The sequence below is a fragment of the Castor canadensis genome, chromosome 2, assembly GCF_047511655.1.
Source record: "Castor canadensis chromosome 2, mCasCan1.hap1v2, whole genome shotgun sequence".
NCBI lineage: Eukaryota > Metazoa > Chordata > Mammalia > Rodentia > Castoridae > Castor > Castor canadensis.
Genome location: NC_133387.1, coordinates 170,865,284 through 170,883,586, shown reverse-complemented (window position 1 = coordinate 170,883,586; position 18,303 = coordinate 170,865,284). Strand labels below are relative to the sequence as shown.

The 18,303-nt window shown below is 43.5% G+C and overlaps 1 protein-coding gene across 5 annotated transcripts; it reads left to right on the top strand.

The window, feature by feature from the left end:
* The first annotated feature begins 3,641 nt into the window (after positions 1-3,641).
* Positions 3,642-17,377, top strand: Tirap (TIR domain containing adaptor protein). Of its 5 annotated transcripts, XM_074066397.1 has the most exons (6): positions 3,660-3,731; positions 10,877-11,126; positions 11,604-11,800; positions 12,135-12,293; positions 13,892-14,482; positions 15,077-17,377. In XM_074066397.1, exons 4-6 carry the CDS (start codon positions 12,227-12,229, stop codon positions 15,094-15,096), a joined length of 678 nt encoding a protein of 225 aa, XP_073922498.1. In that variant the 5' UTR covers positions 3,660-3,731; positions 10,877-11,126; positions 11,604-11,800; positions 12,135-12,226; the 3' UTR covers positions 15,097-17,377. The 5 variants fall into 5 exon arrangements, with proteins under 5 accessions (XP_073922497.1, XP_073922498.1, XP_020038315.1 ...); XM_074066396.1 differs by lacking the exon at positions 11,604-11,800 and having other exon boundaries at positions 3,642-3,731; positions 10,942-11,126; XM_020182726.2 differs by lacking the exon at positions 11,604-11,800.
* The last annotated feature ends 926 nt before the right edge of the window (positions 17,378-18,303 follow it).

Below are 18,303 nucleotides of genomic sequence, written 5' to 3'. Positions count from 1 at the left end.
CCTCCAAGCTGAGCCTGAAGGACAAGCAATTTAACAAAGTAAATGAGACAGGTGAATTCAGGCAGAGGGAAAACAAAGCCCAGAGGCAAGAATTAAGATTCAGGGGCTATGTCTTAGTCTATTTGGGGTGCTATAACAAAATACCTTAGACTGGGTAAAAACAATAGAAATTTATTGCTTCCAGTTCTGGAGATTGGGAAGTACAATATCAGGGAGCAAGCAAGTTGGGTGTCTAGTAAGAGCCAGCCCTCCACCTCAAAGATAGAGCATTCTCCATCTTTGTCCATCACATTCCATGTCATCTCTATAGCCCAAGTTGTCCTGAGGCCACACCAATTAATCCAAGCCCCCATTCTTCCTGTTTCCCAAGTGGCAGAGGAAGTAAGGTAGCTCTCTCCATTCTCTTTTATAAGGGCACAAATCCCATTCATATAGGCCAAGCCCTTGTGATTTAATCACTTCCCAAAATATCCCACCTATTAATGCTGTCACATCAAGTATTAAGTTACAATGTATGAATCTGGGGAGTTCAAAGTGACTTTTTGGCTGAATTATAGAGTGAAAAAGGGAGCCAGGGGCTGAAGAACCATACCAAAGAGCTTGGAGTTTATTGTGTGGGCAACCAGCCAACCTGAGGAATTTTAAATCGAGAAGCAATATGATCATATTTTTCCTTTTAGAAAAATCACCTGTGTACTAGGGGTGTAGCGCTTGCTTAGTAAATACAAGAACCCTTAGGTTGATCCTCGGCTGGGACCAGGGTTGGAAAGGAATCACCCTGGCCACCCTGTAGAGAACACATTCAGATATCAGGACAGGAGACAGGGAGGTCAGATGGAGGCTATTACTGCAATCCATATGGCAGAAACCACTGGTGCCTGAACTGTCATGGTGACAAAGCAGATAGATCAAAGAGGTGGCAGAGCAACAGGAAATGTAATTCAGTAACTCCCAGATTTGTAGCCAAACTGTCAAGCAGCTCATGGAGATGAACACAGACAGGAGCAATGTGAGGGCAAAGTGAGTTGTACAGTTTGGGACATGTTAATGAGGAGTGCCTTAGGACATCTAAGCACAGAAGTCTAATGGGACTTGGATTAATTAGTGTGGCTGCAGGACAAATTGGGCTATAGATAGAGATGATATCATGGAACATTATGGCAACATCAAGGGAGTAAAGAAGAGTAGGGGGACAAACAGGGAAGCTGGAGGGCCCCATCGGTATTTAAGGAACAAACCGAAGAAGAGGATGGTAAAAAAGGTGCTCAGATGAAGCAAGAGAAAATCCACTAGAGTGGTGTCATGGAAGTTAAGTGGTCAGCAGTATAAAATGATACGTTAGTTGGATTCAATAGCAAGTATGTCATTGGTGACCTCCAGAGAGCACTTTCAATGGAGTTTGAGGTATGGCAGCTGCAGAGGACATGTGAATGGAAGTAGAGTCAGCTGGGAAAATGCCCCTGCCCTCCTCAAAGTGATCTTTGGAAAGAATGAAAAAGATGGAAGTGGGCCTCACATATGGGAGGACAGGAAGAGAGGGGAGATATGCTGCCAGTGAGGAAGGAGAGGCTCTTTGGTGGAGGCTGGGGAAGCCGGAGAAAGCCAGGTCTGAAGAGGTAAGCAGAAGAGGAAGGGCCACCGGAAGGCAGTGCTGAAAGATAGGGAGGAACTTGCCAGGGGAATGGCCAGGTCAAACAACATCCGGTTACCCCTGTAGAGGGGTAGCTGCTCAGGTGCCCAGTAGTTACCATCTCTTGGGCATCAACATTCCAATCTAAGGAAAAAGGTCTTCATCTGCCACCTCACCCAGAAGCTATGCTCTTGAACAAACATGCTGTATTTGAGCCAAGCATGGTGGTTCACACCTGTAATCCAACATAGGGAGGTAGTGGCAGGAGGATCAGGAGTTCAAGACTTGGGCTACCTAGTGAGGTCCTGTCTCAAAAATCCCCCCAAAACAAAGTGCTGTATTTATTAATAACACGTTAAGGAGTCCTCTGTTCCAAAAGGCTTTATTTAAGCTCATGAGAGTCTATAGGAGTGCACTGTAGCATGTCTTCTCCTTTCAAACTGTGTGAAGGGCCAAACCTTCATCTTTGCTTCAAACCCAGTCATTCCAGAGCTTGTCCTGTACTTCAGAGCCCTCCTCTGAGGGCTCTTCTGAACACTCCCTGCTGGACCCTGAAGATCTATCTCTGTCCTGGTGGGGGCAGGATCTTCCCTCTAATAGAGAGCTGAGCCAGGTACCTTGGAGATTTCAGGGAAGGAGGTGGGAAGAGTAGGGTTAAGAAAGGCTTTCCTATTAGGCTGCAAAAATGAGCCTGGCCAGAGGTGTTGTGCGAACACAGCTGGCAGAGACAGGGCCCTCTGGGTGGAGAGGAGAACAAGGTGTACCTGCAAAAGAGCCAAAGCAAATCACTGAGTATGTGGGCACATGCCCCATGTAATAACATGACGAGGTTCCATGTTCTTTATGAATACTCGTCTAATCCTTGCCACAACATTAGCCAACCGGAGACCATATTTTTTTGTTGTTGTTTTTGGTTTTTGAGACAGGGTGTTGCTGTTTAGCCCAGGTTGGCCTCAAACTCTTGATCCTTCTGCCTCAGCCTCCCACATTACAGGCATGTACCACTAAGCCTGGCTCCAAGACTATAATTTTGATGAGAAAAATGAATCTAGAAAGAGCATGCATGAACAACTCCACAGCACAAAGGACTCCCTCAGGACAGCAGCTCATCCATTTTGGCTGGCTGGAGAGAAAAAGGAAGAAATAAGATTGGAGGGGAGATCATGAATCTTCCATTGGTCCCATTAAACGACCTCGACCTTCCAACATTTCATGGGCATAGTTTTAGGATAATGTTTCTCAAACTGGCATGCGGTGGAATACTGCTCAAGAAGATACTAATATTTCTTCTAGGGTGAAACAAGTTTGGGAAAGGTACATGTTGTGTTATTCCCTTGGTGCTTTACAAAGCTCATGAATACCTCAAGAGCTCTAAGAAATGGGAAGCAAAGGAACCACTTAAATGTTTAACCAGGACTTGCCAACGTCGTGCCTCATCACCCTTTTAGCAGCAGTCCTGTTGGCATTCTGCATAACTGTTGGCTGTTTAATGCCCATTCGGGAATTACTGCCTAGAGGGCGAAGCACTTTGGCATCAGACCAGCATCTGCAGAGCGTCTGGGGTGTCCCCTGGCTGACTGCCTTCCCAGCTGCCACACTGTGCCTGCCTCTTCTGCATTCAAGTCCCGTTTTACCCGCTTATCTTACTGTGTGTGACCCTTGAAAAAAGTCGCTTACGCTCTCGAAGTCTCACTTTTCTCAACTGTATAAGAGAAAAATAAGATGTGTATTTCCCGTGCAGGATGCTAGCAATTTAGGTGAAATCAGGGCTTCTTTCCTTATTTTTTTAATTCCACCCAGAACAAAACCAGGACTCAGGCTTTCACGGTGGCTTTCGGGGAACCTAGGCAAAAAAGGTTCAAGTCCAAGTTTCTGTCTAGACGGGCAGGGCTCGCGCTGGCGTGGAGGAGCGCGCGGCGCCCGGAGCGACGCGGAAGCCGGGCGGTCGGGCCCTCGGGGCCGCGCTTGGCCGGGCGCATGCTGGGGTCGAGACGGGCCGGCCCAGCCAGCAGGGGCGGCGCCCTCCGCGCTTCCGGGAACCGGGCGCGCGCGGCCCTTCCCCGGCCGGAGCCCGCAGGGCGCAGCCGGCGGGGAGGCGGAGGTGAGCGGAAGGCGGGCGGGCGGAGACGCCGCAGCGGCTGCGGGGTCTGCGGGGTCTGCGAGGCGCGGGGCGCGGGGCGGCGGGGGGCGGCCTGAGAGCCCCTGTGTGGCTAGAGAGAGCCGGGGACCTGCGGCCGGACCAACTGGGAGACACGGGGTCCCGGCCCGGCCCCAGCCCGGGGCACTTTCCTCTCTTTGGCTGCCTCCACCAAGCAGCACAAAAAGGCCCTGCGGGGCAGCTGTCACCTTCTTTGTCGCCCGAGAAGCTGGCGCAGAATCCTCTCCCTTAGCGGGGCTTGAACCTGGCCTTGTCGGTCTGTTTGAGTCCTTAGCTGTAGATAGTGTTTCTTTCCACTCCTTCTGTCCTCTACTCTACGTACACCCTGTCCTTCTGCTCGGTGTTTCTGCAAGTACAAGGCTTTATTTAGGGTGGAGCAGCTATTATTGTTCACCACGGGTTAGCCACTTGTACTAGAGGGATACATGGAAAAGGACACATCCGTCTTCTGGTCCTTATGGTGATAGGTAAGTCAGAAATCCTGCAGCTGAGACACCTACCCAGGGAACAAGGTCGGGAACGACTCAGAGGAAGCCCCATGTCGTTTGGTTTTGACTTAAAAAAAAAAAAGGCACATAGCATACATACGGTAAAGTGCAGACCCCAAGTATGCAGCTTAATAATTTTCCACAGTGATCTTTTTTCCGTGCAACTTGCTTCTAGAACAGTAAGTAAACCATTACTAGCACCCTGGAGCCCTCTTAGCCCACTTCTAGCTATGGCCTCCCCGTAAGGATGACTAACATCCTGGCTTCTGACATCATAAAACAGCTTTGCTGTTCTAGACTTTCAATCTATGAAATCATGTATTTTGTACTCTTGTGTGTAGGCATTATATATTGAATATGTTTGGCGAGACTCACCCTGTTGTGTTGAGCAGTGATTTATTCATTCTTGTTGATATTCTGCTGTATGGCTAGATCACATGTCATTCAGCCACCCTACTAGACTCAGGCTGATGGATAAGCGATTGTTTCCAGTTTGGGGTAATTTTGAATATTGCTGCAGAAATTCATGTGTATTTCTTTTGTGTATGAACATATGGATGCATTCTGCTGGGTGTGTGCTTTCAACTTTATCGTGCCCAACAGTTCTCCAACATAGTTGTGCTTGCCAGATATGGTGGTATATGTCTATAATCCCAGCACTTGGGAGGCAGAGGCAGGAGGATCTTGAATTCAAGGCCAGCGTGCGCAACATAGGGAGAGCCTGTTTCAAAACAAAACAAATAGCTGTGCCAATTTACCCTCCCACAAGCAGTGTGTGAGTTCCTATTTCTGTTCATCCTGACCAATACTTCTGTCTCTGTTTTCACTGTAGCCATTCTGTTAAATCCATAGTGGTGATGCATTGAAGTTGAATTTGCATTTCTCTGACTGAATTGTGCAGCTTTTATGTCTGTTGGTCGTTTGAATGCCTTTTTTGTGAAGTGCGTGTTCAATTTTTCTGTCCATTTAAAAATTTTTCTTAGTAGTTTGTAGTTCTTGAACTATTTGGCACACAAAACATTTATTGGATTTTTTGGGTTTTTTTGGAGGGAGGGCAGTACTGGGTTTGAACTCAGGGCCTTGTACTACAGGTACATCCCCAGTCCTATTGGATTTGTATTTTTAAGCATTTTCTTTTTCTCAGTAGATTGCCTCTTCACTTTCCTAATGGTATCTTTTGACGAACAAAAGTCTTTATTTTAATGTTTTCCAATTTATCATTTCCCTTTATGGTTGTATTATCTGTATGAGGTGTGAAAAAAAATCTTTGCCTACTCTAAAATCAGGAAATAATTTCCTGTTTTCTTATAAAAGCTTTATTGTTTTACCATTCACAATTATATCTATTATCCATTTGAATTAATTTTTGTATGGCTTGAGGTATGAGTTGTGATTATTTTTTTTCTACACAGCTACTTAAAGTTTACTGAACATCATGTATTGAAAAAAAATGTACTGCATTTCAGTGTTACCACTGTCATAAACCAGGACAGTTTATAGATCTGAGCCTATTTAGGAATACTCTTTTATTACATGGTTTGTTTGTCCTTGCTCATGTGTGTAACTGTTACTACAGTTGCTATTACTGTTACTATTACTTTACAATAATCCTTATTATCCTGGTAGTACACAGTTCAGCATTTGTCTTCAAGATCTAAGGTACTTTTCTCTAACCCTCCCCCAAATAAGCCTTTAAAAAAAATATATATATATATATTACTCATTTGGGGGTCAGAGAAGTGGCTTAATGGTAGAGTGCTTGCCTAGTATGTGCAAGGCCCTGGGTTGGATCCACAGCACTGCCAAAAAAAAAAAAAAAAAGCCATTTTTTTTTAAGCTCAAAAGGATACAAATGTATGAGGGTGTATAGTTAGCATAATTTGTAAATTATGTAAATTATATAAACCATGAACTCACTGCTGATACAGTCTGTCTTATATTCGATGACTGTGCATTTACCTGAGACCTATAACAGTAAATACAAAATAAACTCACATTATTCTAGTTAAAAAATGATCCTTAGGGCTGGCAGAGTGACTCAAATGGTAGAGTGCCTGCCTGGCAAGCATGAGGCCCTGAGTTCAAACTCCAGTACCACTAAAAAGAAAAAAAGACTTTTAAGAACATATATGATGTAGTTTCAGAACAAAGGCATTTTTTAAATTAAGAAACAGAAGCTTTCCAAGGACCAGTTTGCTATTTTTTTCAAAATACAGCAACATTCATTATAATACTTGCTATTCCTGTTTGTAAGATGTGCGTCTGTGTGAATAAGATACAGCTAAGGGTTTTAGATTTTAATGCTGAAAGTAACAGTACTTTTTTTTTGAGACAGGGTGTTGCTATGTAGCCTAGGCTCGCCTTGAACTCATGGTTTTGATTCATAAATTAAATTTAAAATAGTGGGTGCTTTTGTTCATACATACTTTTTTACATTTTTAATTCTTCAGAATTTATGAAATGTAATGTTGAAAGCATATATGCCTTGCCGTATATTTATCAAATATGAGATGTCAGTTAATTAACTAGAATTCTGTTTCTTGCCTGTTAGAGTTCAATCTTAAGTTTGCTTTACAGCAAAATCAGTAATTGACAATTTATTTCACAGATTTTTCTGGACATTTAAAAATTTGTTTTACTGCTTATGAATATCAGTAATTTTTTTTTGTAGTCTAAGGATCAAACCCAGGGTCTCACACATGCCAGTCAAGCACTCTAACATTGAGCTGCATCCCTAACCCCTCGCTAATGGTAATGCTAGCATATGACTATAATCACAGCACTCAGGAGACTTAGTTAGGCAGAAGGATCTTGAGTTCCAGGGAAGCCTGGACTACATAATGAGACCATGTCTCAAAATATATATATTGTTATATCTGCATATAAATACATATATATTTATAACGCTGTAATCTATATTAGTGGCTCCTTGTGTCAGAATTTCCTGGGGAGATCTTAAAAGCTTGATTCTTCGGGCCTGGGATGTGGCTCAGTGGGTAGAGTACCTGCCTAGTAATCGCAAGGTCCTGAGTTCAACCCCAGTACTACCAAAAAAAAAAAAAAATCAAAAAAGGGAAAAAGAAACAATTGATTCTTGGGCCTCCCTTCTGAACCAGTGAATAAGAATCTTCAGAGGTATCTGTGTTTTTAAAAGGTCCCTTAGCCAGGCACCAGTGGCTCATGCCTGTAATCCTAGCTCCTTGGGAGGCTGAGATTGGGAAGATCATAGTTCAAGGTAAGCCCAAGCAAATAGTTCATGAGACCCCATCTCCAAAAAATAACTAGAGCAAAATGGACTGGAGGTGTTGTTGTTCAAGTGGTAGAGCACCTGCTTTGCAAGCATGAAGCCCTGCATTTAAAACCCAGTCCCACCAAAAAATAAATAAATAAATAAATAAAAGCTCCCTAGGTGTTGATGATATGCAGCTTGGTTTGAAAACTGCTGGTGTAACCCACTGGACCAGTGCAGTGCCAGTAGACATACATGTATACATAATGTATGCTGTAGCAACATAATCATGTGAGCGACACCCCATGACCTTTGCCATGGTGCTACTTTAAGCAGCAGGTGTCCAAGTCTTCGCCTGGGGGGTTGATTTGGTAGATTTGAGATGAGTCACAGTATCATTTTAAGCCAGCATTGCATTTCGTCCCTGATTTATTATTTCAAAGTTTCTGCAGATCAAGGTTCTGGGTAAGGCTTGATTGGAACCCCTGCTCAGGGTCTCTCCCAGTTGCAATCCAGGCATCAGCCAAGGCTTTGGTGTCATCAAAGGCCTGAGTGCAGAAAGATCTACTTCCAGTTTCCTTCAGGTTGTTGGCTTGATAGCTGCAGGGCTGAGGTCCATTTTCTTTTTCCTTTTTTTTTGTTGGTACTAGGGTTTTGAACTGAGGGCGTCACACTTGCTTGGCAGGCACTCTGCCAGACCTCTGAGGTCCATTTTCTTGCCAGCTGTCAGTTGGGGACCACTGCTAGCAACCAGGGACTACTCAAAGTTCCTTGATGAGTGGTCCTCACAGAACATGGCAACTTCTTCAAAGGGAGTCTCTCTCTCTCTCCCCCTCTATTAAGATGGAGATAGTTGCACACACACGTGCACCATACATACCACCATATATGCATGCACACACAGTACTCATATGTATGGTATATATACATCTTATATACAGTGTGCAGGCAGGTATACAGACATGCATGCTTACATCTTACATGGTAACATAGTCGTGTAAGTGACACTCCATCATCTTTTCTGTGTTCTGTTGCTCAGAAGTAAGGAGGCCTGACCCACACTCTCAAGTGTGAACATGGAAGCTGTGGTAGGGTCTGTTCCCCATAGTCTGCAAATCACTCTTTGACAAACACAGTGCTGTGATTAGGACATGGACATCTTTGGGACATCACATTCTGTCTACCACAGGTAGTGATTACAGCTGAACAGAAGTCTAATGTGAATCATAAAATATACACCTTCTAATCATAGGTCCTCTAGGCCTTAGGACATCCTCTATATAACAGCAACTGCAGAACAGTTAGATGCTGGATAATACTTAACACGATTTACACAGTGAAACCTCGTAACATCTGTCTTGTAAGTTCCTACAGGTAATACTGAAAACACATTCTAGAACTAAAGGGATTGTGCTGGTTCTTTTTCTGTGGAGAAGCTCCTTAAACATTTTCTTTGTTATTCCCTACAAAGTGGGTATTTGAGGTATGTGTCATTCTGCTTTATGAATTTTTGTGTGTGTGTGTGTGTGTGGCACTGGGGAAGTGCTCTATTACTTGAGCCACACCTCCAGCCTTTTGTTTTTATTTTGTTTTAGAGATAGAGTCTTGCTAGCTCTGTCCATGCTGATCTCAAACTTGAGATCCTCCTGCCTATATACCTCCTGAGTAACTGGGATTACAGGAATGAGCCACCATGCCAACTGCTTTATGAATTTTTCAGAAACACAGGAAAAAGTGGCTACATAGGAGGCTACAAAGCAAATCAGAGAATACACAGAGCTACTGATTAGACCTTCTAGTTGAAGATTTGGTTACCTTGTGTGCTGAACAACTGTTTGTTGCTATATGATGATTGTTACTAAGTCTTGGACAGATTAAAGCATGTGTGAGCATGTGACTGCTTAACAGCCCAGGCTGCACAAGAACTGGCAAGGAACAAGGAAGGTGCATGAGGTTTTAGACTCCAGGAAGCATGTGTGGTTGCTGGAACTTACCTGCCATCTTGCTCAATTATCCTGTCGAAGATACTGTTGTTTCCTGTCCTCAATTTTTTTCATGTTTTCAAGAGCTTATACTACTCCATTTCCAGGAGCATGTACTGTTAGACAATTTGTATTTCTTTTTTCTTTTTTTGGTGGTGTTGGAGATTGAACCCAAGGCCTCCTGCATGCTAGACTAGTGCTGTACCAGAGGTACACCCCCAGCCCTAGATTCTGTCCTTTTTGGCAGTACTGGGATTTGAACTCAGGGGCTAATACTTGGTAGCCACATTCTACCACTTTCTAGATTTCTTCCGAAGTAATGAAACAGGTAATTACTCCAAATCAGAATGTACTATCAAAAAGGCAAGTCACTTCATAAAACTTAAATCTTCATGTTAAAGAGATTAACGTGTTAATTTTAAACTTTAGAATATCACCTAAAAATTAAATGATTCTCCAGTTGTAAGTGTATTAAGAACAAATAGTAAATTTTAAAATTAAAACAAATTAAAAAAATTTAGATAATATAAAAACTGGCCATATGTCTACTGCTGGGGGCGAGGCGAGGCATCTTGAATGATATCATGAAGATGTAGAGAGACTGCAACCTGTGACCAAGAAAAGGATTTAAAATCTACCAGCAGTATAAAGCACTGTCGTAGCAGCAGTCTCCCACTTAGGTTGTTGGAAACACAAAGGAATATTAGGAAGGAAAAGAAACCCAAATATGTGTGGTTTAATAGTTAACTGCTTTTCTCTTTCCAGTGTCTTCTCTGTACTCATTCCACCTCTTCTTTCTGCCCTGTATGAGTCCAAAGTACCTAAGAGAACAACTTAAGGAAGAAAAGGTTTATTTTGGCTCCTGGTTTCAGAAGTGTCAGTCATGGCAGGGAGAGTGTGGTGAAGCAGACAAGCTCCTATTATGGCAGCCAGAAAGCAGAGGGGAATAACAGGAAGGGGCCAGGACAAGATATAGCCCCAGGGACACACCCCAGTGGCCAAATGGGCTTTCACTACTTTCCAATAACACCATCATGTTATAAATTCACCAGGGAATTAACCCATTCATTAGGTCAGGGCCCCTTATGATCTAATTCTCTGGAAATGCCATCACAGATGCACCCTCACCTAGAGGTATACTTTACTAATCCCTTAGGCATTTCTCAATCCAATCAAGTTGACGGTTAAGATTATCACATGTCTCTTTTGCAGCTACAGTATAATTTTTTGAACTGTTCATGAACCATCATCTCTTGCCTTTTATTCATCATTTTGGTTCATTCATCGGTGAACAAAGCATTAATGATCAACCTAGACTAACATTCTTTAAATTTTGAAACCTCTTATTATAGCATGTTTAGTAATTGATTTGTTTCTGTGACTTCCCAGAGGGAACTTGTTTTGACTTCTGCAGATCTGGCAGATAAAGTGGCCCTTTGCCTGTTGCTCCACAGCCTCAGAGCCAAGCCACACCAGCTCTTCAGCTGGAGAAGTGTCCCTAGAATGCTACACTCCTGTGCCAGAGCTGGCTCTGCACCATACAGTCTTCTCTCAGAAACCAAGGCTGAAAGAGCCCTCAGCATCAGGGATATCCCTGTCCTTGTGATGAGAAGAGAACCCAACAAGTTGCCCATCTAAGGTATTCATGGTTATTTTCATTTTCATATAAATTAGAAGCAATATGATAATGTCACCACCAAAAAACCCCACAAAAATTAAAACCTTCTGGAATCAGAGGTTTTAATCAAACTGAAGATCAGTGTCAAGAAAATGAATGCCGCAATATTGAATATTATAAACCAAATGTAATATATCCCTTCCACATCTAGATTATTTTATTTGTTTTGCCTTGAGACAGAGTCACACGATATTACCCAGTCTGGTTTTGAATTCATGGGTTCAAGCTGTCCTCTCCCTCAGCCTCCTCAGGATCTGGGACCCTAGGCACATGCTGCCATGTCTGGCTAGATGATTTTAAAGACATATTAACCCACCACATTTTCTGAGCATTTATTATATGCCAGATACCATTGGCAATATATATAAATTACCTCATGTTATTCTCACAATAATGCTGAGAAGCAGGTTCTAGTATTACAGCGTTTCCATTTCACAGATGGAGACACTGAAGTTTAGCAAGATTGCTGAAGGCCACAGTTAACAAGAGTTGAGAATTTTGGCACTAGCTGCCTGCAGTTGGCAGCTTTCACCACTCTGGGGAAGACACAGTTGGAGGAAAAGTTTCTCAAGGCTTCCTGCATGCACTACTGCTCAGCATCCTTTCAATGGAATAAATATTTACCTGTTCAAATGGTAACTGTCCTCTCATTTCTGCATTTACACGGGAAGTCCTCTAAGGAGCCTGCCAGCTGTGCCTCCCCAGATTTTGAATGCACTCCTGGCCAGGTAGAGCAGAGAGCAGTCACTCTGCTGGTCGTGCTGAGCTCATGCTCTGGAAGTCTGACAACACTGCACAGATTGGGTTTATCCAGAAGCCAGCACCAATCCCAGTAATGCCTTTCCCTGGCCCCATGATTAGGACTGAGACTGTGAGGCACTACTAGAGAAGCAGAACTTCCAGGATCCTATATTCTGGGACTGAGAATAGGGTAGGCATAGTTTTTGTGATTCTCTCTGTCTCTTGTAGGATGACTGTTCCATGAGGTCAACACTGGGTCTCCTCCCTTCTGCTGCTTTCCCAATGCCCAGCTTCACAGGGTTAGTTTCTAGCCCAGCACTATGGCATCATCGACCTCCCTCCCAGCAGCTCATTCCCAGTCCAAGAAGCCTCTGGGCAAGATGGCTGGTGAGTGGACCTGTCCCCTGATCCTGCTCTTGTAACTAAGAATATTGTCCTCAGTCCCCATTTTGGTGGGTTGGGAGGACTGTCTGGTCTAAACACATGGGTGTTTGGCCCAGAAAGGCTGATGATGGGGTGAAGCTCCTGACTGGGCTTCAGGACTGGATGCTTTGTAGAGGAGGAGGGAGGCATGCATTCTTCAAGTTCTTTGGCTCAAGGGTTTTCCAGGTCTGCTCAGCACATTTTCCTAGTCTGGAAACCATTGTGCTGAATGCTTAACATTATATTACTTGTCATCTAAATCTTTGTTCCAGAACCATTCAGAGGAAGTAGCCAAACACAGAGAGAAAACTAATCAATCCCAAGAACACCAAAATATTTGTCTTTATCAACTGCTGAGTTTTAATATCATTATGGAGTGCTTACAAGATACCAGACACTGTATTATTTGAGTAAACATTCAACAACAACTAAAAGGAACCATTTTACAGAGGAAATGGAGACCTAGACTAACTTGCTTAAGGTATAGAGAAAGCATGCGGGAGGTCCACAATCAAATCTGGGTGCCAGAGCCAGGTGTGGCTGCCCACTGCTTGGGGGTAGAAGTAGGAGGATTGTGGTTCAAGTCCTGAACTTGAGCAAAAGTGTGAGACCCTATCTGAAAAATTAAAAGCAAAAGGACTGGGGGCGGGAGGAGGCATGGTCAAATGGAGAGTGCTTGTCTAGCAAGTGCAAGGCCCTCAGTTCAATCCCTAGTACTGGAAAAAAAAAAATCTGAGTGCTCCAAACTTTGGGTTCAGAATCACTAAGCTGTGTGCTCTTTAGGAGCTCTGACCAGTAGCTCTCTTTCAATGTTTGTGTTGCTCACTTAACAACAACTTAGGACTTTTCTGGGCTAAACAGATGCCTATCTTCTTCCCTTTCCTTTTCACAATGGGTAGTTTACATTAATCTAAATTAATCTCCTCTCAGTGATGGAAGTGGGCATTGGGCTTCATTGACAGTCTTATGTATCCACATAACTCTCTTTCCAGACTCATAGATGGTTGGATGGTTGACTAGTCAATGTTAAGGAAACATTCTGCTTAAGGTGGGCTGAGGTACCAGATACCAAAGGATCTGGAGTGGAGCAAGGCCATCATTTTTTTTCCATCCTGGGGATTGAACCCAGGGCCTTGCACATGATAGGCAAGTACTCTACTATCAGCTACAACCCCAGCACTTTGTTGTTGCTGCTGTTTGAGATGCTGTCTCACTGTTTCTCAGGCTGGTCTTGAGTTCCTGGGCTCACTGCCTCAGCCATCTGAGTAGCTGTGTACATGCAAGCTCACCTGGCTAAGGCAGTCTCTCTTAAGCAGTTTGGTAAAACACTCTCACAGAAAGATCTACAGTTCTAGTGTATTTTGGGGACCTTTAAAGATAGAGGGAACTCTTAGGCAAGACATAGAAGACGTTAGTGGTCTTTGAGAATAAGATGTTTCCTAGCACAGGGTGCTGGCTGGAACCCTGCTTATCCTCCCTTGGGGCTCCTCCCTGCACCATCAGTGAGGAGGCCGCAGGTAAGAAGTCACCACCTGAGCACTGTGTGTTTCTCTTTCCTACAGACTGGTTCAGGCAGGCACTGATGAAGAAGCCAAAGAAGATGCCTGTTTCCCCAGAAAGCCACCCCAATGACAATTCACAGTCAGCCTCACAGCTGGCCTTACAGGACAGCCCCCCAACCCCGAGCCTCAGTCCAGTCATGTCTTCCACCCTGTCACCAACACATGTGGACACCAGCAGTAGTGGCCGCTGGAGCAAAGACTACGACGTCTGCATATGCCACAGTGAGGAGGACCTGGTGGCTGCCCAGGAGCTGGTCTCTTACCTGGAGGGCAGCACTGCCAGTCTGCGCTGCTTTCTGCAGCTTCGGGATGCAACCCCAGGTGGTGCCATTGTGTCAGAACTGTGCCACGCACTAAGCAGTAGTCATTGCCGTGTGCTGCTCATCACCCCAGGCTTCCTTCGTGACCCATGGTGCAAGTACCAGATGCTGCAGGCCCTGACTGAGGCCCCTGGGGCAGAGGGCCGCACAATCCCTTTGCTGTCAGGCCTGACCAGAGCCTCCTACCCACCTGAGCTGAGATTCATGTACTATGTGGATGGCAGAGGCCCAGATGGTGGCTTTTGCCAAGTCAAGGAAGCTGTCATTCGCTGTAAGCCATGGAGGAGAAGGGGGAGGGGAGTTAGCCAGTGTCCAATCACCTTTAGGAGACCACTTGCTGGAGCTCCAGTAGTTGGAAGTGTAGGCTCTGGGAAAGTTTTATCTGGGTTTGTCTCCTGGCTCTTTCACCTGTTAGCATGTGAGAAGTTACTTGGGCAAATTACTTAACCCTTCTGGGTGTGTTTCCTCATTGCTTATATGGATTCCATTACTGTTTGAGCTCAGAGCTTCACACTTGCATATCCTGTATATATATGTACTAAATTCATAACAGGCAGAGTCTAGCATATATCAAGTCCTTAATACGTACTAGGGAGTAGTAGTGGTGAAAGTATTAGGTTTCTGAATTTGGGCTGGTAATGTCCTCCAAGAGTAGGGCACATGCCAGGAGGGATATCACTGCAGAATAATAGGAAAGAAATGCACACAATAAGCATAACCAGGGGAGGGACATTATATTATAGTGGGTTGGAGGAAAATGTAATAGATAAAAAGGGAGAAGAGGTTAGGATCTGTTGAGGAAGAAACAGAGTTGCTGGATTTGGGGAGGTTGACAAACCATGTGATTCTGTTTGGTCTCTTTCAGATCTGCAGACACTTAGTTGACACGTCATCATGGGATCCAGAGAGTTGCTGTAGAGCTGGAAATAGATCATTTTGGGCCTCGGATTCCAGCAGATACAGCAGGAGGTGTCAGGAGCCAGAGTCAGCTGTACTTTGTACATGACCCTGGGATCAGATTGCCTATCAGGCTTCCATTACTGTGGGCTCCCCATGAAGGCCATGGGGAAGTTGGGGACTCCCCAAGAAGCCCAGGAGGAAGCTGGGGGTCTCCCCCAGGAAGGCCATGAAAACGCTGAGGACCTCCCCAGGAAGGCCATGAGGAAGCCAGCAGTTGGAGGTGGCAGGAGGGAGAGTGAGCAGTATTTTGCCTGCTGCCTAATCAGACAGCTGGCACACATGTCTTCTTCCCCCCAGAATCAGGCAGCACTGTAGATCGGCATTCCTCCTCAAGAGGATGAGCCTGACCTATGAGCTGGAAGTTGAGGCCACAGGTTTCAGCATAGATGCTCTTCTCAGTTGCCTGAGCAAGTCTCAGAACAGGCATTAGGAGTAAACCACAAGTATTGAGTCCTTCACACTCATTCTGAGATATGGACTCATTTCAGAAAGCTGGCTAAAAGGTGCTCTTGGCACCATACTATATTTTATTTATTACATGAATGTCATTAAAGATACAAACCCAGGACTACAGGTGTGGTTCAGTGTAAGGGTAAGGTTCAGCACCACCAAAAAGAGATTCAACCTAAAAATATTCTTAATATATAGAAAAGGGGAGGGACAAGTGAGAAGAAGAGAAGCCAAAGCTCAGAGCCCAGCTGCTTCACCTGGATCAAAAGCCCACTAATCCTGTGACAACTGGAGGTCTTACCACAGGTCTGGTAAGCCCAGGCTTTCCTAGTAGCTGTCTTTACTTTTGGACTGAGGAATCAGATCATGTTCTTTGTAGGACAGGCAAGGTTTATTTATTCTCAATAAGAACAGAAACTTGTGTTGAACTGAAATGAATGTCATTGTTTCCCCCACTGTGTACTTTTGTGCCTGTTCTCTAACTTCCTCCTGTCATGTCTCCTTTTATTGAAAATACTTAGTTTTTAAATTACAAGCTATTTTCTTACATACAAAATGACAGAAATACTACAGGTATACTCATGTACGTACCACTCAGCTTAAGAAGCAAAACCTCATCCCAAGGTGCTTCCTTTGAGTCCTTAATTCCAGATTCCTCACCAGAAATAACTACTATTCTGAATTTTAAACTCATTCTTAGCTTTTTTTCTATGGAAGTTACTACATATATATGAATCCCTGCCAACATGTTATTTAATTTTACATGGCTTTATATTATATATAAGTGGCGTTGTTTGTATTCCTTTCTTTGTTCACCATGTTTGTGAGATTTATCAATGTTGATGTGATGTGTGTCACTTTAGTTAATTCCCTATTTTTCTATAAATAGATATTTGGCTGTTTCCAGTTTTTTGCTACTAAAAACAAGTCTACGAACTTTTTTTGTACATGTTTACATGAGCAAGATTTTCTAGGATTTAACCTAGATGGGGAACAGTTTTACTAGAAGATGCAGTCTCTGTCAACTTAGTTGAGCCAATTTGTGTTCCTACCATTTGTGTATGAGTGTCTGTTTTTTCATGTTCTTGCCAAGACTTAAATTACCAGGTTTGCTGTTTGCTAATCTGGTGGGTGAAACTGTTATGTAATTATCAATTTTTCCCCTTATCTTTTTAAATGAAAAACTATGCATGTATATATATATATATATAATTCTAAAAGAAAAAATTTGACTCAGGTTCAACAGTTCCAACTCTTCCCCTCCCCCCTTTTTTTTTGGTGGGACTAGGGTTTGAACTCTGAGCGTTGTGCTTGCAAAGTAGGTGCTCCACTACTTGGGCCATACTTCCAGTCCATTTTACTCTGGTTATTTTAGAGATGGGAGTCTCTTGGAACTATTTGCCCAGGCTGGCCTTGAACTGTGACCCTTCCAACCTCAGCCTCCCAAGTAACTAGGATTACAGGTGTGAGCCACTAGTGCCTGGCTTTTCTTTTTTGGTACTGGGAACTGAGTCCAGGGCCTCACGTGTGCTAAGCACATGCTCTACCATCTAGCTACACCCCAGCACTCCCATAGCTAACTTACACTTACACTAACTCTACCCCATCCCACAACAGTATTTTGAAGCAAATCCCAGGCATTCTTTTTCATAAGTATGTATCTTAAAATTATTAGATGCGTTTTTAAAAAGTATGACAATATACCTTTTAAATAAGTTTTATTTTTCATTTTACTATAAAATATTTTACCTATTAATCTGTGGTCTCTGCTTTTTGCATTTTAGGAAGTTCTTCCCTATTCCTGCATTCTTGCCTACATTTGATGTGGCCAAAAAGTTGAGAAGTGATTGTATTTTCTTCTATAAGTATTTCTTTTTCAAATTTAGATTTTTAAATCTACTTGGAATTTTTGTTGTTTCTGAGACAGGCTCTCACTCTATTAACCAGGCTGGTCTTGACCTTGTGATCCTCCTGCCTCAGCCTCCTGCATGCTGGGACTAGTCATAAGCAATCACACATGGCTCATTCTTGGTTTTTAAGTCAGAGGTCCAATTCTTACCCCCACCTTCTATCAGGTAGTCCATTCTTCCTTTACTGATGGTGATGTCACTGCTGTCATATATTGTCACATGTTACTAGGTTCTCCATTCTCCTCTTTTTGAATCTTCATTTATCCCCATGTTGGTACCACCACTTATTTTTAATATGCTTTGGTAGCTTGCATGTCAACTCTACCTACTCTCCTTATTCTTCTATCATTTTGACTTTCTTATTCCTTACTTTTTGCATAGTTTATTCAGCTTTTTTTTTTTTTTAGGGTAGTGAGGATTCAACTCAGGGTCTCCTGCTTGCTAGGCAAGCGCTCTGCCACTTGAGCAACACCCCCAGTTCTTTTTTCAGTTTGTTTTTCAGATTTGGTCTGGCACTAACTTTGTCAGGGCTGGCCTCAAACCATACCAGCCACCTTAGTAGCTGGGACTACAGCTGTGCATTGCCATGCCTGGCCAGACGTTTTTATGATAGTCTTCCTTAGCCATAAACATGGTATGTCTCCATTTATGTCTTAAAATGTATTTCAGTAAAGTTGTATGTTTTTCACATTGGTTGGTCTCATCTTTTCAGATTCCTTAGCACTTCATATTTTTTGTTGCTATTATAAAGGATAGGTATCAAATTATATGT

Excerpts from the sequence above, each read along its gene's own strand:
- Tirap (XM_074066396.1), top strand. The coding sequence starts at position 12,227 with ATGGCATCATCGACCTCCCTCCCAGCAGCTCATTCCCAGTCCAAGAAG. Across the intron at positions 12,294-13,891 it reads GCCTCTGGGCAAGATGGCTG|ACTGGTTCAGGCAGGCACTG; the intron begins GTGAGTGGACCT and ends TCTTTCCTACAG. Across the intron at positions 14,483-15,076 it reads CAAGGAAGCTGTCATTCGCT|ATCTGCAGACACTTAGTTGA; the intron begins GTAAGCCATGGA and ends GGTCTCTTTCAG.